Source organism: Lissotriton helveticus, chromosome 2_2 (genome assembly GCF_964261635.1).
Source record: "Lissotriton helveticus chromosome 2_2, aLisHel1.1, whole genome shotgun sequence".
Taxonomy (NCBI): Eukaryota; Metazoa; Chordata; class Amphibia; order Caudata; family Salamandridae; genus Lissotriton; species Lissotriton helveticus.
This window is the reverse complement of record NC_136060.1, coordinates 461,030,784-461,056,159: the sequence shown is the minus strand read 5'-3', so window position 1 is coordinate 461,056,159 and position 25,376 is coordinate 461,030,784. Positions and strand designations below refer to the sequence as shown.

Genomic DNA, 25,376 nt, shown 5'->3' with positions numbered 1-25,376 from the left:
CACCTAGCAGCGCAAGCAGATTGTTGTAAATGTTACCGGATGGTACTTTGGAATGCAGAAGTAAAGGGAAATCAGTCTGAAGTACCCGTCGGACTTACAGGTTGCTTTAACAGAAATAGAACTGTATGATATTGTTAATTACCTCATTACGGCTGAGAAGGGTCTTGAACAATGGCGACCATATTTAAAATTAAATCAAATTTACAATAGTTACTCTACAAATGAAGCAAACCTTACGGATATTGGACACACAGAGTTCCAATGGTGCTGCAGAAAGGGCTTTTGGTGCCATTCTAAGGTTCAAGGCCATTGGTTGATAAAAAGCTGAGCTTTACTAAAATGTTGCTTATTAAATTAATTTCTCTGGAAATTAGTCCAGGTGCCACAGAATTGGGCCTTAATGTAAAAAGCACCATTTGAGCAAACAATAGCATGTGTTCTGCCATACGTATGAGTTATCTTCTACTCAGACATAAGATTTGGCGGCACAGGCTTGATTGTAATAAGGCAAGGTAGAATCTAAAACCAAATCTATCACTAACTTTAAAGAAGCAGTTGCTCGAGTCAGCACGGACTTGAGCAGTGAGATGTTATACTACATCAGGATACACCAATTTCTGGAAAGGTTATACAGGAACACAGGGAACTCATGGTCGCTGACCAGTTAAGTCTTAATCGAAAAGTTAGTTGATAATCAGAATAACTTGAATTAAGAGATGGGTGGATAGTCATCAATACACAGAATCAACTTTTGCAAGCAGAAAACACAAAGAGATCTGCAAAAGCTGTGGATTATGGACTCATCACTAGTAAGTGATCCAAGCAACAAAGAGTTTGACAGCGAATGCCAACCAACAGCAGGAGAGGACTCTAGTACAGATTAAAACACTTGTATCAATGTAAGGGTTATCCTATTTAAGGCAGCAGATTCAGATTAAAACCAGCAGATCTCTCAAAGAAAATCTAGTGTATGGGAGCCCACTAGAGGTTCTGGAATACACTAGAAATACAGTCAAGATTTACAATCTTGTTACTATAACTATTAAAAAATGTAAAGAGCCTACATTTACAGAAATACCACTGAATAAGAGAACAGTGCCTCTTCAAACTCTTGGTAAGCTCACAGGTTCCAAGCGCAGCGTTCTACCATGGTATGTGCAATTCGACTTTCACTCCAGCAGGCTACTGCGAGCGGAAAACACTCTGTCCATGTGCGAGGTCTTTCTTGATGAAAGTAGCTACTGTTTCCATTTCCTCTGTTAAAACATTTGGGGGCCTGTGTGACTCAAGCAGCTGAAACAACTGCACCCTAGGAACAAGATGCCCTATGTGAATGTCACCATTTAGGACTGAAAAGGCCTCAAGTGATTAGTCAGCACTTGACTCACTTTCCTGTCCTTAAATCGAGCACACAGTCCTAAACTGTTGGGCTACTTTCCCAGGCTTGGTCTCTTTGTGTGATGCACAATGCTTAGAATGGCCTCACTGTAATACAGTCCTTTTCTTTTATTCTGCTGTATCCTAAATATTTAGCTTGAAATTCATTCGAATTGACAGCAAAAGATTAATAAAAATAAAATAAAACCTACGTCTTGATAGAAGGAATATATAAAGACTTTTAACTGTGCCAGCACGACAAAACAAAGTGTACTGAAAGGTAAACGAGAATGATTCAAGCATGTGAATCTGTGAAAGATACTAATACTGGATAACTGCAGTTACAGGTAAGTAACTTATTTTCTTTCTGCAGGTGGTGCAGCAGCACTGGTGGTAGAGTAGCACAGTTGCTGTGGGTGGTAGAGTGAAAAACTAAAGAATGCCTCAACTGCCTCAACAATAAGACTTGAAGCCCAGCAAAACGTTCCTTCTCTCCCCCCCTTTTGATATTACTGGAAACAGCGTCAATTCAAAAGATACAGATAAATAACAAAGCCCTGATGAGGGTTCGAAAATTGGTTATTCGAACCTGAAACGCGTCGGCATATCTACAAGAGTGAATTGTATCATTTATTGATATACGGCATATCTACAAGAGTGAATTGTATCATTTATTGATATACTAAAAAACAATACATACTGCTTTTCTCGAAAAAGGAATTGATTTGGAATTACTGATGTAATGAATTTTTAATGTTTAATGTTCTGTATTATTTGGATGTATTCTTGATTTAGGTCTGGTCATGAAGATTGTTTAGTTTGTTATGTCATGTTATAAATGTATATCTCTTTTTGCCTTAAAAAACAAGTTTCTTAAAAAAAAAAAGTAAAAAAATACAAGTGAAAGGTATAAATAAAGGTACCTGACCAGGTTTAATTAAGTTGTATTTGGTCTCGTTTTGAAATAGCTATATCATCAAGATATGAGGAGTTGAAGCATTCTTTAGTTTTTCACTTAGTATAACGGTCCAGCCCACCCTCAGTCCCGATAAGGACCTAACTTGTGTGCCAAGTGGGTGGTAGAGTAGCAAGGCAGGTGCAGCAGCTCAGTTGCTGCAACGGGTGCAGCAGAGCAGTTGCAGCGGCGCAGTCGCTGTGGATGTTGCAGCGGTGCAGTCGCAGCGGCCGGTGTAGCGGCACAGTCGCTGAGGCAGGTGCATCGGCAAGGTCGCTGAGGCAGGTGCAGCGGCACAGTCGCTGAGGCAGGTGCAGCGGCTCAGTTGCTGTGGTTCAGTTGCTGCGGCCGGTGCAGCGGCACAGTTGCTGCGGCTGGTGCAGGGGTCCAATTGCTGTCACTGGTGCATAGATAGGCTACCAATCCAGCACCTACTGCTTCTTGCTAGCAAGGCAGCCGCCCTATTACAAGGAAATTGACGATTCATTTGCAAACGGGGCAATAGCTCCTGACTTCTGCAGGCCGTTATGTGAAGAACATCCCAATGGTATCTGTAGGGATTATACATTTAAGAACCAGTTTCTGCTAGAGCACGGCGATCATTTGACCCCGGACAATAGTGAACGCACATAACGGATTTGCTGAAACAGTAGGAATTTTGGACTGACCTGTTTTGCCTGGTTAGGCAAACACCACGGTTGCCCCTTTCATTCCCCCTGTCCTGATGAAGACCTGCACGAGGAGGTTTACAATTTCACTCAACGCTTAAAGTCGGGTGGAAACGTCAATGCCTCCCCCACTTTATGGCCCGAATTACACACCACCGGCCCTCACCGAGATTGGACAAAGCATTGAGAAAATAATCTGCTTCTGGACAAGCAGATTTTTGAATGAAATAATAGAATTGCTTTGTAGTCAGGTCTTTGAACACTGGGTTACCCCTCTCCTAATCATGGATACTGGTATTCTGTTTGTAAAATTATAATACTATGGTCTAAAAAATCTTTTTTTTTCCCTATCTGATTTTCCCTTCTTCCACTCACCTCGCACATGAGCACCTTTCTTTGCACTTTTTTCTTGGTGCAACCTTTTAATGTGGCTCATTGAATATGGTATTTTCATGAGTGAAAGGACTATAAGGAGAATTCGTTTTCATACAATCTCAGTGGTTCTGTTTCTTTTTTCTGGTGTACTACTGAAGAGTATTGACTCTTGCGTTTGAAATGAACATTCATGAACTTTTCTATGACTTGGGGAATTAACTTCATGAGCAAATTCCCTCTGTGGTTTGCCCACAGAGGCACGTAAGGACCACTTGTTATTCATAATATATTGCACCGAGGTCCGTTTGACGTTTTCGGGGTTACCCCAATAATTTGTAATGGTGGGGGCAGCGGCTCAGTTGCTGCGGCCGGGGGCAGCGGCTCAGTTGCTGCGGCCGGGGGCAGCGGCTCAGTTGCTGCGGCCGGGGGCAGCGGCTCAGTTGCTGCGGCCGGGGGCAGCGGCTCAGTTGCTGCGGCCGGGGGCAGCGGCTCAGTTGCCGCGGCCCGGGGCAGCGGCTCAGTTGCTGCGGCCGGGGGCAGCAGCTCAGTTGCCGCGGCCGGGGGCAGCGGCTCCGTTGCCGCGGCCGGGGGCAGCGGCTCAGTTGCCGCGGCCGAGGGCAGCGGCTCAGTTGCTGCGGCCGAGGGCAGCGGCTCAGTTGCTGCGGCCGAGGGCAGCGGCTCAGTTGCTTCCGGTGGTGCAGCGGCTCAGTTGCTTCCGGTGGTGCAGCGGCTCAGTTGCTACGTCCGGTGGTGCAGCGGCTCAGTTGCTACGTCCGGTGGTGCAGCGGCTCAGTTGCTACGTCCGGTGGTGCAGCGGCTCAGTTGCTACGTCCGGTGGTGCAGCGGCTCAGTTGCTACGTCCGGTGGTGCAGCGGCTCAGTTGCTACGTCCGGTGGTGCAGCGGCTCAGTTGCTACGTCCGGTGGTGCAGCGGCTCAGTTGCTACGTCCGGTGGTGCAGCGGCTCAGTTGCTACGTCCGGTGGTGCAGCGGCTCAGTTGCTACGTCCGGTGGTGCAGCGGCTCAGTTGCTACGTCCGGTGGTGCAGCGGCTCAGTTGCTACGTCCGGTGGTGCAGCGGCTCAGTTGCTACGTCCGGTGGTGCAGCGGCTCAGTTGCTACGTCCGCTGGTGCAGCAGCTCAGTTGCTACGGCTGGTGCAGCGGCTCAGTTGCTACGGCTGGTGCAGCGGCTCAGTTGCTACGGCTGGTGCAGCGGCTCAGTTGCTACGGCTGGTGCAGCGGCTCAGTTGCTACGGCTGGTGCAGTGGCTCAGTTGCTACAGCTGGTGTGAATCTATGAAAGATACCCCAATACTGGATGACTGTTCTGCTTTACAAACTGCAGAAACTGTGCTGCTTTACAAACTGCAGAAACTGTGCTGCTTTACAAACTGCAGAAACTGGAATGCTTTACCACCTGCAGGAACTGGGATGCTTTACCACCTGCAGGAACTGGGATGCTTTACCACCTGCAGGAACTGGGATGCTGTACTCCGTACTTCCAATTTGGCATGATGTAGAAACACAGTACAGTGAGTACCTCCAGCTTTCTCCATAGAAAATAAAGAGTTAAAGGTATTTTAATTAAAAAAAAGATTAACAGATATTTATAGCAAGTAAAATGGACTCGCTAAGTGCTCTACCAGTCTTGCTTACCCTAAAACAAAGACTCAGAATTACTAAAACTTTGTTGCGATTGAGATTTTACGTTTTGATTGTTACAGAGTACTAGTCCCTTTAAAATGTGGAATCAATACAAAATACAAGGACCAAACACACCAGGTGCTATCAGTTATGTTCCTGCACCATTCCCAAAGAGCGTGGGTCAGACCTCGCTCATATGTGGGCACAGCGTTATATTACACACACAGACTGTTTTCCTTGATCGTAAATGCAAAAGAAGCAACAGATGCAAAAGCTGCTGACCTTAGCTGTTTGACTGAACAAAACAGCTGATCAAGGAATTTTTATGAAACAAGTGTGAATTATTTGTCTCGGAAATGCACACATCATTTAATTTTCGGCAATACAATATTTTCCAGTTACTTTTGATTTGAGAGGCTCAACACCTCCCCAAAATACCTTTCAAGTTGTTTTAAGTAGTAGCTTTCTGGAAAGTATAAGGATAAAAAACATTACTACACTGGTACAGGTAGTAAATATAAACTAAATGAATCATGACTTACATTAATGAAAGAAGCATTGATGTAGTCGGAGTCTGGGACGCCCTCGATTGGGGACAGGTGAAGTCGAGAATGATCATCTGGGGCAAAGAGAAGGACACTTAGAAATCATATAACACAGGGTACCAAGGACAAACAGCTTGACTTATAGTGAAATTCAAATGTTTCAAGCCACCGTGATAGCTCAGTTTGCAAAGGTCAAACAAGAACAGTTCCCCTATCACCATTCAGCCAAACTCTAGAAACAATTAACTGAAAATCAATTGTAAACAACTAAATTATAAATAGATGTAAATCTAAAGAGGCCAATTTGGATATTTCTAGCTAAGAAGCCGTAACTAGTTGTTTGACTGCATTTCATGAACTAAATCAATGGGGAGCAGGAAGGGTAGGGAACGCAGGGGTTAGATCACCAAATTTACCAACCGTGGATTTGGAGTTGAAATGGACCTTTCACAAGAGAGCTAAGACCATGAGAAACGTGCAACATGTTTCCAACAAATACTGGAGGGCCGTATATTCTATTCATAAATAGTGCCCGATGGTGAGTTGGTGAACGCTCGGACCTTTAAGACAGAATTATTTGATTTCATAACATGCCCCATCCCACTCCTTTTTACCTCACCGTTGAGTTTCCAAAGGCACCACTGCAGACCTGTGTGTGTCTAAATCCAGGACTGCAATGCCCAAAACTCACTATCTTATCTCTGTGAAGGTGGACACATTTCCCAATGGCAGACGAGCAACGTAAAAAACAAAAATGAGGGCTCCTATCATCTAGAGGTCGCCAGCAGTCAGAATGTGAGCCCTTCAGAGAAGTCTTGAGCGGATACCTACACGGCAGAATGTTGACATATCGGTTCTTCTCCTTGTTCTCTTCCTTAGAGGCAGCTTCGCAAGTCGCTTGTATGGGGCATGCAGGGAGGGCCTAGATACGAAAAACAAAATAGGAGTGTTAATTCCCATTGAAAGGGACAGACTCAATTTTCTGAACTGCGTGACCACCCCCGGCTCTGAAAAACTTCTAAAACATTATGAGCAGACCGAAGACGAGCCTCACAGACACTTGTTGAGTTGGGAAGTAATGAGCTGTGAAATTCTTGTCCCCTTTTACAAATTAAGATACCTTTTGTACTGCTCACTACATCATTATGTAGCATTTCCTTAATCCACAGACTGGGCAGATTACCCAGAATCAATGTCCGCTCCATCGGGTTCTGTGGGCTGAGAGGGATGTAAAAACGTACTTATACTGATTTTGTAAGTAACAATTGTATGACACTGATGGATGTGAATGAAAAAATAAAAACCGAGAAACATTGGAGGAAAATAAATCATGGAAAACCAATTTTAAGGAAAGAATTTTGAGAAAATACAAATACATCGGAAATTAAAGGAAGCATTTTAAAGAATAGATGATTTTAGGTAAAAATCCCAAATTATATTAAACTTGGTGGAGTTTAGGAGTAGCGAGGGATTGTTGGATTCAGAGATGGGTGATGCAGGTATTTTTAGGGATCATGAATAGATTAAGTTTAGGGGCCATGAGGATTTTTTTTTAGGGATCAGGAATGGATGACGTTTAAGAATGGTGAGAGTTTTTAAGGGACTGCGAATGGAAGGAGTTAAGGGGAGTTGAGAGGTTTTTTGGGTCCACTGATGGGCAGAGTTCACGATTGGTGATGTTTTTAAGGTTTAGTAATGCACAGAGTCTAGAGGCTTTAAGTATTCAGGTATGGGTGAAGTTTAGTGATGGTGAGAGGTTTAAGGGGCCAGCGATGGTTAGCTTTTAGGAGTGGTGAAGGGTCTTATGGGTTCAGCGACAGGTGTGGTTTTGGGGCAAAAAATGGGTTTTGGGGTACTGGAATGCTTGGAGTTGAAGAGAAGTGAGGGGTTTTAGGCTTCAGGGATCGGTGGCGTTAGGGGGCACAAAGATTTTGGGGGTTCAGGAGAAGAGTGGACTTTAGGGGTGGGTGGAGCTTAGACATAGTGAGGATTTTTCGGCGGCAAGTCTGGACGGTGTTTAGGGATGGTGAAGGCGAGTCATTGAATTAAAAGCATCCAAAGTAATCGTTTGACAGCGTAAAAGATGTAGATCTGAGAAAATGTCCCAGGGAGTAAAGCATTCAAATAAATACCTCGGACAAAAATGTTCGTGAAAGTAGAACCTGCAACCACTGCATTTACACCTTAAAGAACAAGAAAGCAAAAGCCTATTTCGAAAAAAATTAATTCAAAGAATTGGTTAGTATGAAATGGCAAATGCCATCCTTCCTGCATATTTCCATTAAACCATTATTCCATTAGGTGAAATGATTTCTCAGTAATGGTGTTCCATGAAATTGTTTTACTATGAAATCACAACCGAGGTGGTGGTGCAAATGTGGGAACCACACAATCCATGTTGCTATTGAAGAAGAGAACCTTTAAGCAGGGCATAAGTCGTGTATATACGCCGTAGACTGCGTCTACTCATTCTTCATAGGGAGGATGCTGCCTACCCTGCCAAAACTTTGAAATATGCTGAACTTGCCAGGGTGTCATTTTCAGACACCGGGACATTCAGCAGTGCTTGCACGTTCTGTCTGTTTTTAATGCACGCAGCCACGTGCAGTTGTTGGCGCTTTGTTATTTTAAATTCCAGCTGGGACCAAAACAAAGGTCGAGTTTACGGTGTCATCAGCCCCCCTTTTGTTGGAGTGGAAGCTATCTGCAGCCTCACACCTAGATGCAAATGCAATGGAGGGGATACAAAGGCACTGAGCTTGTTAGCACCTCACAAGAACTTGAAAGAGGCAGCAGTCTGACTTTTTTCAATTCCTGTATGTGAGAGGTGGGTATGCTCTGTAAGAATGCGAGATGTGTTGGTCTGGCCCACTTCTTTTCTTAGGACTTGTGTCCTGTCCAAGTATATTTTAAATCAGGACACATGTTGATCCTGAATTTGGTCAGATTTCTTATTCTAGAAACATGCAGTTCTCTGGTTAGTGAAACACAGATGAGGGGAGAAGTATAGTTATCAAGAAGAACTAGTGCTTCACATGACAAACTCACTGTACGGTTGGGGATAAAATGCACTCCAGTGATTGTCTAAGTAGTCTATGAAAGATAGGTAACATGGCATGGTCTGAGGACGCCAAGAGTGAAAGCCTGACATCACTCCATCAAGCGAGGAGTGTGCGATCATATCAGAGGAGCCGAAAAACCTGCTGCACAAGCCTGAGTTGCACCCCTGCTTATGCACTGAAGAGGATGCTCCTTTAGGACACCTAGACCAGCTGTGGAGCAGCCTGATCCAAACACCATGCACTAGAGCAGTCAGGGACGGCAAAGACCAAGGAAAATGTTAAGTGGGAGAAGCAAGACTGCTGGGACAGAACAAGAAAGTAACAGAGCGCCAAGAAACATCTACCCACTGCTAGGAAGGCCCAGTCATGGGGCATGTCAGGTACCTCACCGTAGAGTCCCGACCCCTGACTCAGATAAGGAACTGAGAAACAAAGTAATATAAAACAAAAGATATTGCACCTAGCTGACCCTATCTAATAAGAGGCTGAGTTCACAAGATTCCTAAAAAACACAATTTGTTGCTCAGACGGTAATGCCGAATTAAGTATGTGGCTCAAAGGTATTATGTGGAATAATACTAATTATAATTTACTGTGTCTAGTGCTCATATAGGAGTGTGTTGGTTCTGCTGTCTGACTGAGACATTGTGCTATTCCACAAACAGTGATTTATGCTGCTGTATAGAAGTATAATGATATTGCACCATCACCATATTTGAGCACGGGTTGCGATAAAGCTACAAAAAGGATATGGCAGGCGGTGGCTAAATGCTGAATGCTTGCTGGAGGTTTCAACATGCATGGAACTAAAGGATGCCCACTGTAGCGCCCCGCAAAAGCTTATGCCAGGGTTCCAGGTATTTGACTGAAAAAGAGTGCTACCAACATGACTAAAATGGTCTTCTCTTTATGTTTGAATGTTTAACTCAACAGAGGCGATTCAGGGTATGTAATTTTGGAAACATAAGCTTGCACCTTAGCGTGCATGCACATCATGTATTTTGGACCTGACACAAGCCATATTGGCCATGATGGGCACATGATTATAGCTGAAGCATGTTGACCACATGCAAAGGGATAGAATAGGACCCTTGAAGTCCTAAAGAGGTCTCCCACACTTTTAAACTTGCACAACGCCACTATTAAAGTACCATAACAGGTGGTAGACCTTGAGACTATTTTAAATCACTTGCTCGTCCTTCACTTCCAAAAAAAACAGCTCTGCAGTAAATCTGGCGTCAAAGCACACCCGGGGCGCACCCTGCACCCAGGGCAGAAACCCAAAGATGAAGCACGTCACCAACTAGGATGGTGAGTGAGGGGTCTTAATACAACCCAAGGGTTCCTTTTCCATAGGGATTAAGAGACTTTAAAAGCACCAATCTTAAACTGGCAGCAAGTTCGTTGCTCGTGTTTTCAAGCTGACTAGGATTGACTCGAAGCCCACTCTGCACACATGTCATGTGTTGACGCGTACATTTCAATACTGTATTGGGAACATGTGGTTCCCAGACCTTAGAAGTAGTCTGTAGCCGAGACCTTAAAAAAAGGTGGGGGAGTTGGGTATTCTAGGATGTGCACTACAAGGTCTGTTTGCAATCAATTATTCTTGTGGAAAAACAATTAGATTAAACATGCCGTATGAATTCTTAAAATGAGAGTAAAGGCTGCCAGGCATTTTTCAGTAAATTAAGTGGCTCCAAAGCAGTGTTTTAAATGGGCTGGTACTTTTTATGTTGAGCTGGAGAGTACCGGCACTTTAAGAACGACGTCATACTTTTAATTGGAGAGTGCCGGCGCTTCTCAGAAGCAAGCAGGTACTCGGCTACAGAGTGCCTGCACTTTTATTTTTCCATTTCACGCACTGCTCCAAAGTAATGGGGTGTGTTAAGTGTTATTAAACAGATTCCCCTCAACTTAAAGCGAAATGCCAAGAATCTCTACCATCTGAGATAAAACGTCCCAGAACAGCCGCTCTGAAATGCTAGAAAGAACACTGACGTTGAAATTGTACCAAGAAATGTGCTCAACAACCCCAAATAATGCCTCCCTTTTAAAAGCATGCCCTACCACTCCCAATCACTAGATGGCAGCAACGCTATGTTCAAGTTACAGACAGCAGCCACGAGACAAACCCAACAGCACGAACGAGCCTGAAATGCATGGTACCTGGACAGCCGACTATTGATCCTACCCAGGGGGCCCCGTTAGGGCATTTAAGGGGGATACACACGGCAATGCGAGGCAGAGAGCGGGGGCAGGTCGCGTTACTTGCCTGACTCCCATTCTCTCAGCTACGAAGACCAAAGACAGACTCCAAGGCCATATCAAGGTTTGCTAACACTGCTAATGAGCTGCACCGGCCCCATGAACCCGCGGCCCACCTCACCCTCCCTTAGGCACACCTCACCCCACCCTCGAGGCCCCCACCTCCGCCCACTCGGACTATGAAACCGATGCAGGTGTTGTGCGCAGCTCCTCGAGTGGTTGGTTGGCGCTGCAGTCAGGACTGTGAGCTTTAACCAGGTGGGAAGGGCCCAGTGTAGGGTTGCCGGTGAGAGCGCACACCCGGCCGACTCCCGGTCCAGCTCGTCCGAGCCCTGCAGGGCTCCGTGTCTCCCTCCCACCTCTCTCCACCTTGACATTACTACCGATTGCAATGCTGAAGGTGCCTGTACCGAGACAATACTCTACGCCATGATCAGAAGTATACTTGATCAGAATATGTTCCACCAGAGTTTGCTTATGATGCACTTTCAAAATACATGTGCCAATAAAAATGATTTTACAAAACAAAAACAAAAAAAATGAATGTTGGGCATTTATTATCACTGATTAACAACGGGCCTGAGACTTACCCAAAGGCCAGAGATGACATGACTCGTGTTCTCTCCCTGCCTGTCTCAGCAAGGCATCACGAAGTTACCCGGGATACCACCACGCGCGCACAGCACTCCGGCGAGGCCCAAACTTCAGAGACCGCAATCAATGCAAGAAGAAACAAGCATTTACAATGCAACGGTTTCGCCTTTGCCAAAGTTAGAGCTATTGGCATTGTAAATGACAAAATTTTTATGTGTTGGTTTTGAAAACAGATAAATAAATGGCATTGTCATTTACATTGCCAACAGCTTAATCTCTTGCAAATGTAAGACCTATTGTACCCTACCGGATTTCACTGAAGAAATTCAGAGTCTGGTCTGCAGATGTCACGTGACAGACGGCCAATTGACAGCTGAGGGGGTTAAACCGTGCTGGGGTGGCACATTAAGGCGACGCTTGCTGTCCGTGCTTGTGAGGAGGTAGTGCACCTGTTGAGGGAGAGAGAGTGTGTTTGCATATGTGCGTGCATGCATGTGTGTGTGTGAATAAGCACTTCCAAGATTTAGTGGGACTAGAGTTTTTATCTACAAATCATTGTTTTCAGCTGTGTTCTAATGGAATCAAAACAACACTACACCCCCCATAATGCATAGTGTGATCACATAAAAGTACAGAACTGGAAAGAGTGTCCATAATGACCAGCTAGACGGTTGTCACCCTAAGAAGGATGTGCTTCAGTCTCCAGTGCCACGGGCGAGTGGAAACACACACTGTGCTGGTGGAGAAGTAGAAGAAGTACAAGTGTCCATAGAAGAGAAGTAGAGGGGATGCACTCTCCACTCTCTATCCACTCTGCACTCCCTATGCACTCTCCACTCTCCACTCCCTATGCACTCTCCACTCTCCACTCCCTATGCACTCTCCACTCTCCACTCCCTATGCACTCTCCACTCTCCACTCCCTATGCACTCTCCACTCTCCACTCCCTATGCACTCTCCACTCTCCACTCCCTATGCACTCTCCACTCTCCACTCCCTATGCACTCTCCACTCCCTATGCACTCTCCACTCCCTATGCACTCTCCACTCCCTATGCACTCTCCACTCCCTATGCACTCTCCACTCCCTATGCACTCTCCACTCCCTATGCACTCTCCACTCCCTATGCACTCTCCACTCCCTATGCACTCTCCACTCCCTATGCACTCTCCACTCCCTATGCACTCTCCACTCCCTATGCACTCTCCACTCCCTATGCACTCTCCACTCTGCACTCCCTATGCACTCTCCACTCTGCACTCCCTATGCACTCTCCACTCCCTATGCACTCTCCACTCCCTATGCACTCTCCACTCCCTATGCACTCTCCACTCCCTATGCACTCTCCACTCCCTATGCACTCTCCACTCCCTATGCACTCTCCACTCCCTATGCACTCTCCACTCCCTATGCACTCTCCACTCCCTATGCACTCTCCACTCCCTATGCACTCTCCACTCCCTATCCACTCTGCACTCCCTATCCACTCTGCACTCCCTATCCACTCTGCACTCCCTATCCACTCTGCACTCCCTATGCACTCCACTCTGCACTCCCTATGCACTCCACTCTGCACTCCCTATGCACTCCACTCTGCACTCCACTCTGCACTCCACTCTGCACTCCCTATGCACTCCACTCTGCACTCCCTATGCACTCCACTCTGCACTCCCTATGCACTCTCCACTCCCTATGCACTCTCCACTCCCTATGCACTCTCCACTCCCTATCCACTCTCCACTCCCTATCCCCTATGCACTCTCCACTCTACACTCCCTATGCACTCTCCACTCTACACTCCCTATGCACTCCACTCTGCACTCCCTATGCACTCCACTCTGCACTCCCTATGCACTCCACTCTGCACTCCCTATGCACTCCACTCTGCACTCCCTATGCACTCCACTCTGCACTCCCTATGCACTCCACTCTGCACTCCCTATGCACTCTCCACTCCCTATGCACTCTCCACTCCCTATGCACTCTCCACTCCCTATGCACTCTCCACTCCCTATGCACTCTCCACTCCCTATGCACTCTCCACTCCCTATGCACTCTCCACTCCCTATGCACTCTCCACTCCCTATGCACTCTCCACTCTCCACTCCCTATGCACTCTCCACTCTCCACTCCCTATGCACTCTCCACTCTCCACTCCCTATGCACTCTCCACTCTCCACTCCCTATGCACTCTCCACTCTGCACTCCCTATGCACTCTGCACTCCCTATGCACTCTGCACTCCCTATGCACTCTGCACTCCCTATGCACTCTCCACTCCCTATGCACTCTCCACTCCCTATGCACTCTCCACTCCCTATGCACTCTCCACTCCCTATGCACTCTCCACTCCCTATGCACTCTGCACGCACTCCCTATGCACTCTCCACTCTGCACTCCCTATGCACTCTCCACTCTGCACTCCCTATGCACTCTCCACTCTGCACTCCCTATGCACTCTCCACTCCCTATGCACTCTCCACTCCCTATGCACTCTCCACTCCCCACTCTGCACTCCCTATGCACTCTGCACTCCCCACTCCCTATGCACTCTCCACTCCCTATGCACTCCACTCCCTATGCACTCCACTCCCTATGCACTCTCCACTCCCTATGCACTCTCCACTCCCTATGCACTCTCCACTCCCTATGCACTCTCCACTCCCTATGCACTCTCCACTCCCTATGCACTCTCCACTCCCTATGCACTCTCCACTCTCTATGCTCTATGCACTCTCCACTCTCTATGCTCTATGCACTCTCCACGCTCTATGCACTCTCCACTCTCTATGCTCTATGCACTCTCCACTCTCTATGCTCTATGCACTCTCCACTCTCTATGCTCTATGCACTCTCTATGCTCTATGCTCTATGCACTCTCTATGCTCTATGCACTCTCCACTCCCTATGCACTCTCCACTCTCTATGCTCTATGCACTCTCTATGCTCTATGCACTCTCTATGCTCTATGCACTCTCTATGCTCTATGCACTCTCCACTCTCTATGCTCTATGCACTCTCCACTCTCTATGCTCTATGCACTCTCTATGCTCTATGCACTCTCCACTCTCTATGCTCTATGCACTCTCCACTCCCTATGCACTCTCCACTCTCTATGCACTCTCCACTCCCTATGCACTCTCCACTCCCTATGCACTCTCCACTCCCTATGCACTCTCCACTCCCTATGCACTCTCCACTCCCTATGCACTCTCCACTCCCTATGCACTCTCCACTCCCTATGCACCCTATGCACGCACTCCCTATGCACTCTTCACTCCCTATGCACTCTTCACTCCCTATGCACTCTTCACTCCCTATGCACTCTTCACTCCCTATGCACTCTCTACTCCCTATGCACTCTCTACTCCCTATGCACTCTCTACTCCCTATGCACTATGCACTCTCTACTCCCTGTGCACTCTCCACTCCCTGTGCACTCTCCACTCCCTGTGCACTCTCCACTCCCTGTGCACTCTCCACTCCCTATGCACTCTCCACTCCCCATGCACTCTCCACTCCCCATGCACTCTCCACTCCCCATGCACTCTCCACTCCCCATGCACTCTCCACTCCCCATGCACTCTCCACTCCCCATGCACTCTCCACTCCCCATGCACTCTCCACTCCCCATGCACTCTCCACTCTGCACTCTCTATGATGCTCTTCAGCGCTTTGCAGTGCGGTTAGGATATGAAGCGCTATATAAATTCAACTGTAATGCATTACGAAAAATGCCAAACCATGAAAAAACTCCCTGTTGCAAATCTTATGAGCAGTTTTACAAGTGTCTCACGAGGGGCACGAGATGCTTAGCCCATACGAGTCTATTTAGGCCGTTTGGGTACTGAACACCCGCAGTTTTAAGGACATTATTAAAACGGACTGTAAAGTCGAACTGAAAGAATGAAAAGTTATGCATGCTGCAACAAAGGGGATCAGCCGAGCAATTTCACATCAGACAAACCACTGCGTAGTCCTCACTACAAATAAAGGGGCAAAAATTACTTTTAGCGCCCATGCACTTGATGAACAGCGAGATCGTGGCCTGTGTCTTCATCATGTATTTTTAACTAACGTACACTGAATTCACGTGCTCCACCACTAAAAAACAAGCACTCACCTGGGCTTCCTCGCATGGAATGACCAAAACAAACACAGAAGGAAAAAAAACGAAGCTCCGCCCACCGCCGCGATGACAACATCGCAGAGGCGGAGAGGGAAAAAATCGCGGGAACGCCCCCGAATCTGGTCCGGCCTTGACGGACAGATCCGGCTCCCAATGGCTAGCCTCCATTTATGGAGCTAGCCAATGGGAGGTGGGGGACGTTCCAATAGTCTATATGGTAAACAAAAGATTTCACCTGCGCAAACTGCTTGCGCAGATCGCCAGGTCGAAACCTAATAAACGAATCTCCGGTATAGTATGAATACTTCCGGCATCTTGTGTTCGCCCTTAGAAATGATGGAACGGGGATGCGGTCATTGGTTATTCTTTCATGTCTTGGCACACACGAGTGTCAGAGCCTGGCCTATCTTGCCACATCCACAGGGCTCGGTGGTCCATGAAAACCATTCCATCGCAGCCTCACGACAAGCATCAACACCAGATCGGTGGAAATCAGGGCCTAAAGTCGGGGGTACAAGCCAGTCCACGGCGTCCACCCATTATTTTCACGGGGTGGACGCTGTCCACCCCGCAGGAAGAGTTCCCTCTGAAATATGCTGACCTTGTCCGGGTGTCATTTTCAAACAGACGGACTCGTTCAGCGTCACCTCCACCTTTTCTGTTTTAATTCCGAGCAGGAAAATGCAGGCGTGGAGGGGGCTTTCATATTTCAGACTCCATCTGTGCCCAGAAAACGAATTTAAGAGGTACGAGGGGGCCTCCTTTTGTTAGGGTACCCTGGATGGGAGCGAGCTGGCGCTTCACACCGAATTGCATTGGAGGGGAGACAAAGGCAACTAGCGTGTCACTTTACCACCGCTTGAGAGGCATGCTTTTGGCTGTGTTTATTCCCTGCACCTAAGAGATGAGCATGTACGGTAAGATGTCAAACGTGTTGGTTTGTCCCAGTATTTACACAAATAATTTAAATACCACTATTCTGTTGTACTTCTTTTATAGCCCTACTCATCCCGATGCAGACTGTCAGAGCACTGTGCATCACACGTACACACTATATGACAATAAATCATATACATGTGTATATCAATGTACAGAATGTGTTACACAGGAGAGGGTTACAAGGAGTAGGGGTCACATGTCCATACCTCACTGTGCCATATTAGACGGATTACAATTTACAGATTACAATCCTTTTGTTACTGTACGTAACAAAAGGATCGGTGTTAAAAACAATAACTCGCCTAGTTACATAAAATAAAAACCTGTCCGCTGCATGTTACACGAGTTACTTTGCTGAGTACATATTAACCCTCTATGCTATCTCTCCAGCAAAAGTGTTACCCTCCAAAGTTATCTTACCCTTATTACTGTTCCCTGGGATTTATTGTGCACAGAAAGATCTCGGCAGCAGGTGCCTGAACCACACAAGACATTTTAAAATGCAGACTTTGTGCCAATTAAGCAGAACAGATGTACTGCCATGTTTGTTCTTGTTGCCAATTTCTTTCTATGCATGAAGTAGCATGCATACTGCCTAACTTAGTACGTCGCCCCCATACACACTTTTTTTAGAGGTCTTGTGCCCTGCTAGAAATCCTTAAACTACTAAAACACAAAAAAGCCAAACCACATAACTTTGCAAACTTGGAAAGGACAATAAGCATCATGAGCTCAACAATCGCTACGCTATGCACAAATACACAATTTACAGACTTCAGCCCCACAGTGGTGCTAGAACAACTTTCAGAGAGGAGAGTCATGGCCTCCTAGTTTACATCACCTGTAGAATCCCATCACACTCTTTAGTGTCCCTGCAGCACTTAGAAGCCCCTCGTTTGGCTCTAGGCTTAGCATGGCAGTAAGTGGCAACATTTAAAAAAAAACGTTCTATAAAGTCAACAGTTGCACAACATGTTATTGCTCATAAAGTAGTGTCTCCAAAGGCGGAATCTTACATTGAACTCTTCTCTGAACATTTTATTGTCATCAGCCATTCGCCTGTTAATCTCCTCTTCCAATTTATCGACTGGCAGCGGTGGGTACTTCCTGTTGGTGCTGGGAGATCTGGCAAGCAGTGGCATACTCTGGGGTTCTGTCAGAAGGGGGAAAAAAAGTACATTACACCACAAGTAGTGAACAATCAATGTTTCTTTGAAGTATAGCAAAACAATTGTCACACAAGCAATGTATATTTTTGGCGCGCACAGACCGACAGATAGACAGGAGCACGTGATTTTTTTGGTTTGCTAATAACGTTAGCACGGTTTGTGATGCTGTACCTTCGCAGTACTTCTGCGGAGTACAGCGAGCTGAAAGCACGAGTTCTACTTGGGTACTCCCACAGTACAGCGTGGTCAAAACAAGCAATCTGATTGGCTGACTGCAACAGGAGGCAAAATGTGAGGCTGCCAATTTATGAGTTGAGGACCCGGTCCTGGTGTCATAAAAAAAAATATAAATAAGGAATAAAGGGGCAGGGTAGGGGGAACACTGACCACCTGCCCTTTTGTGTGTTTGTCGGGTTGGCGGAGGTGAGGATAGAGGAAAAGGCGGTGCTGTCGGGCGCTGCATGACCATGGCGGTTGGCCACCAACTGGGCCTCCGCCGCAGGGCCTGACAACAGGGCTGCAGCCAACCCCGCGCTGTGCATAGCCGAAGGGCGTGTGTGTGTGTGTGTGTGTGTGTGTGTGTGTGTGTGTGTGTGTGTGTGGGTGGGGGGGGGCGTTTGGCAGCCAGCAAGGAGTGGGTGCAGGGCCTGGCTTAAGGCATCAGGGGGATTAGTTGCCAGTGGGTGCTGGTCCTGGCTATACTCATCAGGGGGCTTAGTTTGAGCACCAGCAAGCAACCAGACGCCAGGCCTAGTTAAGTATGATAATAAAATACTACTTTGCATTAAAAACCCTAGAAATTCAGTCAAAAAAAAAAAGTTAAGGTGATTCTATAGTTCGGTGCAAATGACAGTTAAAACGCTACATTTTGAACTTAAAAAACAGTTATTCACTAGTTATAGTTAACTGAATTACCTATAACTTGCACCCTCACCATGCACTGTTTACTACCTCATATTACATCACTTATTACATGTTCTATGACAACTGATATCAGGGCCGGCTCTAGGCTCATGGTGGCCCTGTGCAGGGAGCGTAGCTGGGGGCCCCGGAAGAGGGGGTCTGGACCCTCATGGACATCGATTCGCCAAAATGTTATGGGTGACAAAAGCGACATGTCACTGATTCTGCTTACACTGAAAAAAATGGGTTGGTGCTTATGGAGTAAAAATAAATCTGGCAATTCACATAAAAACTGCGAAGTTCTGTAGGCAAGATAAAGCGTAACTTCTGACGAAAATACCTTGCTGCGTTTAGGCAGCCTCTGACAGAGCACCAGGCTGAAACATCTGCAAATAGCACAGAAAACCCCTGACACTGAAAACCCATCTCTGGCACTGCTCTAACGTTCTGTGGGACTGTATAAACATTTCTCTGGCACCCCAACGACACCGAACAATCACCTTCTGGCCGTATAAGTCAATATTCTGTATTATGTCAACAATTTAGGACAATGCATACGGTAACTCTGGAACTACACCCTGCATAAATTCACACTGCCCCTCGTAGTAAACGGACACTGCCCCCTGTTGTGAAGGAACACTGAGCCCTGCACTGCTATGGCCAGTATTTCCTTAAGTGAAATAAAGCCGTCCCAGCAGTAAATCGACACAAGACCACGAGGTGCATTTGAGCTCACATCATCAGTGCACGTGCACTGCCACCAGTAGTGATTTGGCGTGGCTTCCTAAAGAGAGAAGACAACCGACTACGCAGTTAAGGGGCAGTGTTCTTGTAGTGACCGTTGCATGCCGTGCATGAGCACTGCTCCCTGCACTGCATTGGTGACAACGCTTCCTGAAGAGAGCGGGCACTGCTCGCTGCAATAAACGGGCGCTGACCCGTGGGTTTTCACTCACGCTTTGCTGCTGCCCCTCTTCGCCGGCTGCCTGAGGGGGCTGCTGACCGCTCTGGGTTCTTTCTGCTTCTGGCTCTGGAAGCCCCCCATGCTATGGGCTCTGCACGGCTGTCGCCGCCGGACGGACGGTCAGTCGCTTCCCGTGCCGGACCGCGGCCTGTGCGCCTCACGCACAGGCCGCAGCCACCGTGACGCATCATACTCAGAGCGGCCGGCTAAGACTGAGCATGAGCAGCAGGTGCAGTGTTGCGCACTGCGCACAGCGCGCGGCGCGGGGGCTGTCCCAGGGCCGTCACGTCGTCATTGGTACTAGGGCTAAGATTGACGGCCCTGGGACCCAAACAGTCAAGTGAAACTGATATTAAACAACAACGCTGCCATTGCTAGCCGCCGGGGTCGGAGCCGGAGGCCGGCAAATCCTGCCAGGGGGCCGCCAGTGCCACGACGATCCTTCCGATCCAATTCTCGTCGTGGCGGCCCCTGGGGTTTGGCGGCCCTGTGCAGGTGCACAGTTTGCACATGCCTAGGGCCGGCCCTGCTGATATCACTGCACACATCAAGCCTGTCGCAACCCACGGCATGCCGAAAAGCAAGGGTGTCAGTTGCGCGCTCACAGTGCAATCTAGTCTGAGACATCAAATTTGAATTAAGATTAAACTCGTTTTGGGAATTTGCACATGGTCTCAAAGCATGCTTTCTCTGATCAAAGATACTGCATACCAGTGAACAGGGCTTCGAATCCGATCCACCTCAGAAAGAATGGGCTTTGATGAACCACCAAAAAACATTTTGGTTCAGCTCACACCAAAAGTACTCATTTTGGACATACCATTCAAAGATAGAGACATAGGGAAAGGAAAAACATTGAACTAATAATCCATGGTAAAGTCAAAGTTTTGGGGTACGTAGTTTAGTTTCCATATTTATGTTCTGCCAGAAGTAAGACCACGCATCCGTCTATGTCTATTACCCGGTCCAACTCTCGTTTCCACAATTTCGCCAAGCGTAGGAGAATTATATTAACTCAACTGTAGCACACAAATATTACATTTGGGCTCATTTAGAAAAAGAATCCCAGAAAAACTTCTGGGGCATTTTTTTTCATGATCTGAAATTAGAATGTTGGAGGGTAAATCAGGTGCTCCTGTGCTGAACAGATGCAGTTGTTCTAAGATGAGGGCCAAGTTAGGCAAGTTACCAGCAGCTTCTGCCGAATAAACTTTCAAACTAGAAAAATCAAACCACATGGCACCACGAGTTTCAATCAATTATGTTGACAAGGAGACCTTTCCCTTGGAACCAGACAAGCAGGCAGTCCTACGTGATACATCAGGAAAAGAATCACTAAACACGAGGACAAGACTTTTATGCCTCTGGTTCCTCTACCTTAAGGCTAGATATAAACAGAGAAGCGAGCAGTCTTTTGCGGACCAATAGCGAAATTAACGCTGACACCGCCAGGACAAGACTTCGGCGCCTCTGTGTTTTAATATTAGAAAGAAAGAAAATAAGTAACACAACATGGAGCATAATAATTCTGGATAGCCCATACTCCATGCGCACGAGCTTTTATTACCAGGAGTACTTTATAGGCAGCTTCAACTTGCCTTGCGGTTTTAACAATTTGCACATAAATACCGAACATAGAATCTGAAAATATTCTTCCAACACGGACCCCCAGGGCAATTATTTTGACCCCTGAAACCTGACAGAAATCAAACATTGTCTTGATAAAGGTGGATAGAATTTTGGAAACCACCGAAACGCGTCGACGCTTCACCAAGTATAATTCATGATCTCGACATCTCTTGCTGATAGACAAAATTATGGTGTACATAGCTTAGGTGTTCACAAACGGGTCCGAATATACAATCAGTACTGCATTATTCTATGTCTGACAGTCCTTTCTGTCCTTGTGTTTTCAATCTTGCTGGCCAATATTGAATGTTAAAAAAATATTTTTTATTGTTTTAGTTGTGTTGAGTGGGATCCTTCTGGTCCACTCTTCTTTTAATAACCTTTAGTATTCACAATAAAGTGTAAGAGTTCTTGACTTAATTTGTAATTCGTAATTATTTTCCTTTGACCCTTTGGCTCACTGCATCTATTCACACTCAAGGGAACATTCTGTTTTACTGACAAGGAGACATCAACGTCTAACTTTCCACTGCTCCCATAGGGACCATTAAAACAATGGGGTTAACCCCAATGAGTCAAAGGACCTGGGTAGCAATTTATATATATAAAAACAGAGTGGTCCTTGACACAACTTCAAACTGCCACTTAATGTAAATCTTATTTTTTTAAAGGTAAACAGATGGAATCTGTAAAAAGGAGATGTATTATTTCCAAAAAAAAAACAAAAAAAACACTATCAATGCAACAAACCCAACACAAAAATTATAGAAGAGGCCAATTGTACTTGATCACTCTTCTTATAGTAACAATTTTATTTACATGTTCATAAAATAATTGATCAAGAGAAGACTGCAACCTGCAGTAAGAAAAAAGGGGGAGCTCAAGTGAATTGAAAGGAAAAAAGGAAGAATAAAAGGCCCCCTCCTCCTCCTCCTGACCCCAGTCCTGATGAAGACCCGCAGCAGAGGTCGTGAATTTTCCCCCTTTTTGCGCCAGGGTCGAAACGTTGATTATCACGCCCCCCCTTTAGTCTGAGGCCTACACCAGTTTCTTGTCGTTGTCCTTGCCCTTTTTTCCCTTCCATATGATCGAATTATATGTACATAAATGTATGGGTAGGCTTGCTTTGTTTGTCCAACTGTAAAATTGGTAATGCACAAGTTACTACTTGTGTAACGATATATCTGTAAGAGACATTAGTTAGTGATAGATTCCTTACCTTAGAATATCCCCAGGCGTCAGACTGGATCCGGAATTTTTTTGCGTAGCAGTACCCTTGCGCGTCGGTAGGCGTCGTCTGCGTCCGTCGTCGTGGGCACAGTGATGACGTCGTCGGAGTACTTACACGCCGCCTCCGCGTGCTGACGTCAGTTCTTAGACACAGCTTTTCCGCGCCAGAAGCGCTGAGCCATGTTAAAAACCAACACTGGTGCCATTGAAATTAGGACCCTGAAAGGGGATAACCCTAACCCTAGATATCGGTTCGCAGAACGGGGAGGATGGGTAGGTCGGTAAGGAATCTATCACTAACTAATGTCTCTTACAGATATATCGTTACACAAGTAGTAACTTGTGCATCTGAAAGAGACACGTTAGTGATAGATTCCTTACCTTAGAATAGATACCCCAGCAATACCAACCCCGGTGGTGGGTCTGCGAACCAATAATAACACCAGAAAGTCCTGGAGAACAGAACGGCCAAAGAAGCCATCCCTCTGGAGTTGGCTGTCCAGGCAGTAGTGTCTTGCAAACGTGTGCAGCGAGGCCCACATAGCTGCCTGACAGATGTCTTGTAAGGGCACTCCCCGGCCCAGGGCAGTTGTAGTCGCCGTGGCTCGGGTGGAATGAGCCCGCAATCCAACAGGGGGCTCCTTTTTAGCCAAGGAGTAACATGCCTGGATACACAAGATGATCCACCGGGAGATGGTCCTCTTGTGCACCGCTTTCCCCTTCTTAGCGCCCACGTAACCAACAAAGAGTTGGGTCATCCACCCGGAACTGGCGTGTGCAATCCAAATAGAATGAGAGCGCACGTTTTGGGTCCAGACGGTGGCGCCGCTCTTCCTCTTTAGAGGAATGCGGTGGCGGGAAGAAGTTTGGCAAGGTGATAGACTGCCCGATGTGGAAGGCTGTGATAACATTGGGAAGGCAAGATGGCTTAGTACGCAACACAACCTTGTCCGGATGGACAGAAAGGAAAGGAGGAGTACAAGAAAGGGCCTGGAGCTCACTCACTCTCCTGGCAGAGGTGATGGCAACCAGGAAAGCAGTCTTCAAAGTAAGAAGGCGGAGAGGACAGTTGTGAAGTGGCTCAAAGGGAGCGCACATCAGAAACGTAAGAACAAGGTTCAAGTACCACTGAGGCATCACAAACGGAACAGGAGGAAAAGTGTGTGTGTGTGTGTTGCCCTTAAAAAAACGATTTACAATAGGGGACTTGAACAAAGAAGGTTGATCAGGCAGCCTTAGAAAGACTGAAAGGGCAGAAAGGTAGCCTTTGATAGTGCCCAGAGCAGAGCCCTGCTGGGCAAGAGAAAGAAGGAAGAGAAGAACCTCAGAGAGAGGGGCAGCAAGTGGATCCACAGCCTTTGCTGTGCACCATGCCACAAATCTGTTCCACCTGCAGGCGTATACCGACTTTGTGGAGGGACGCCTGGCTGCCAGAACGACGTTACAGACTTCAGGAGGCAAGTCAAATGGCCTCAACTGTCGCCGCTCAATCTCCAAGCATGGAGGTGGAGACTGGACAGGTTCGGGTGGAGGACCGTCCCCTGCTGCTGCGACAGAAGGTCCTCCTGAAGAGGCAGACGAACCGGGGGATCGGCTGACATACTGAGTAGCTCTGGATACCAGTACCTTCGTGCCCAGTCCGGAGCCACAAGGATGACTTGTGCCCGGTCGCGCTTGATCTTCTTCAGCACTCTGGGAAGAAGTGGTATAGGCGGAAAGGCGTACAATAGACCGCAACTCCACTCGCGACGAAAAGCGTCTCCGAGCGAGTGCCGCCTTGGAAATTCCAACGCGCAGAACTGATGACATTGCGCGTTCTCTTTTGTGGCAAATAGATCTAACCAAGGCTCTCCCCATTGCTGAAAGAGGCCTTGCGCCACGTCAGAGTTCAGACGCCATTCGTGATCCATCATGCACCGACGGCTGAGCTCGTCCGCCCTGGCGTTCAGAGAACCTCCCAGGTGTTGAGCCACCAGAAAACGCCCTGGCGTTCCAGCCACTGCCAGAGGCGCAGAGCCTCCTGGCAAAGGGTCCACGACCCCACCCCGCCCTGTTGGTTGCAGTACCACAGGGCGGTGGTGTTGTCCGTGAACACCTGCACTACACTCCCCCAGACAGAGGGGAGGAATGCCTTCAGTGCTAGACGAATCGCCCCAAACTACAAAAAGGTTGATGTGGAGCCGGGCCTCCGCCGGAGACCAGAGGCCTCTGATCTCCACCTCTCCCATGTGGCCTCCCCAGCCCTGGAGGGACGCATCCGTCACAACTACGTGCTCCGGTTGGGGAAGGGAGAGGGATCTGCCGCTGACCCAATCGCGGTCTGTGAGCCACCACTGCAGTTGTCTCGCAGTGCCCTCCGAGATCAGGACGTGGTCGGACAGGTTGCTCTGATGCTGGGCCCACTGAAACTTCAGGTCCCACTGCAGAGCCCGCATCCGCCACCTGGCGTGATGCACCAGCAGGAGGCCATCAGCCCCAGAAGCCGCAGCGTCAACCTGACCGAGATCTGGGATAAAGGCTGGAAGAGTGGAATCAGAGCCTGAATATCCCGGACCCGCTGTTCGGGAGGATAAACCCGAAACTCCGCTGAGTCCAGAACCGCTCCGATGAAGAGAAGCTTCTGAGAGGGACACAGGTGTGACTTCGGCACATTGAGGGAGAACCCCAGCTGGTGCAGGAGGTCTGTTGTTGTCTGGAGGTGGCTGACGACTGTTTGGGGCGTGCCCGCCTTCAACAACCAGTCGTCGAGGTAGGGGAAGACTGAAACCCCCAACCTGCGCAGATGAGCTGCGACCACCGCCATCACCTTCGTGAACACCCGTGGGGCGCTGGTAAGGCCGAAGGGGAGCACGGTATACTGAAAGTGCTCGTGGCCAACCGTGAACCGCAGGTAGCGCCGGTGGGCCGGCAGGACGGGGATGTGGAAATA

General features: G+C 47.5%; 1 protein-coding gene across 4 annotated transcripts in view; it reads right to left on the bottom strand.

Moving 5' to 3' along the window:
• PTPRA (protein tyrosine phosphatase receptor type A) overlaps positions 1–25,376 on the bottom strand; it is a 724,758-nt gene that overhangs the window by 304,795 nt on the left and 394,587 nt on the right. For all 4 annotated transcript variants that reach the window (XR_013608377.1, XM_078678706.1, XM_078678707.1 and 1 more), the window contains 3 exons: positions 17,569–17,705; positions 6,393–6,483; positions 5,559–5,635 (listed from right to left, as the gene is read on the bottom strand). Coding sequence is in view for 3 of the 4 variants with exons in the window: in XM_078678706.1 (XP_078534832.1) it covers positions 5,559–5,635; positions 6,393–6,483; positions 17,569–17,705 (305 nt within the window). In the remaining variant the exon portion in view is untranslated. The remainder of the gene's footprint in view (positions 1–5,558; positions 5,636–6,392; positions 6,484–17,568; positions 17,706–25,376) is intronic.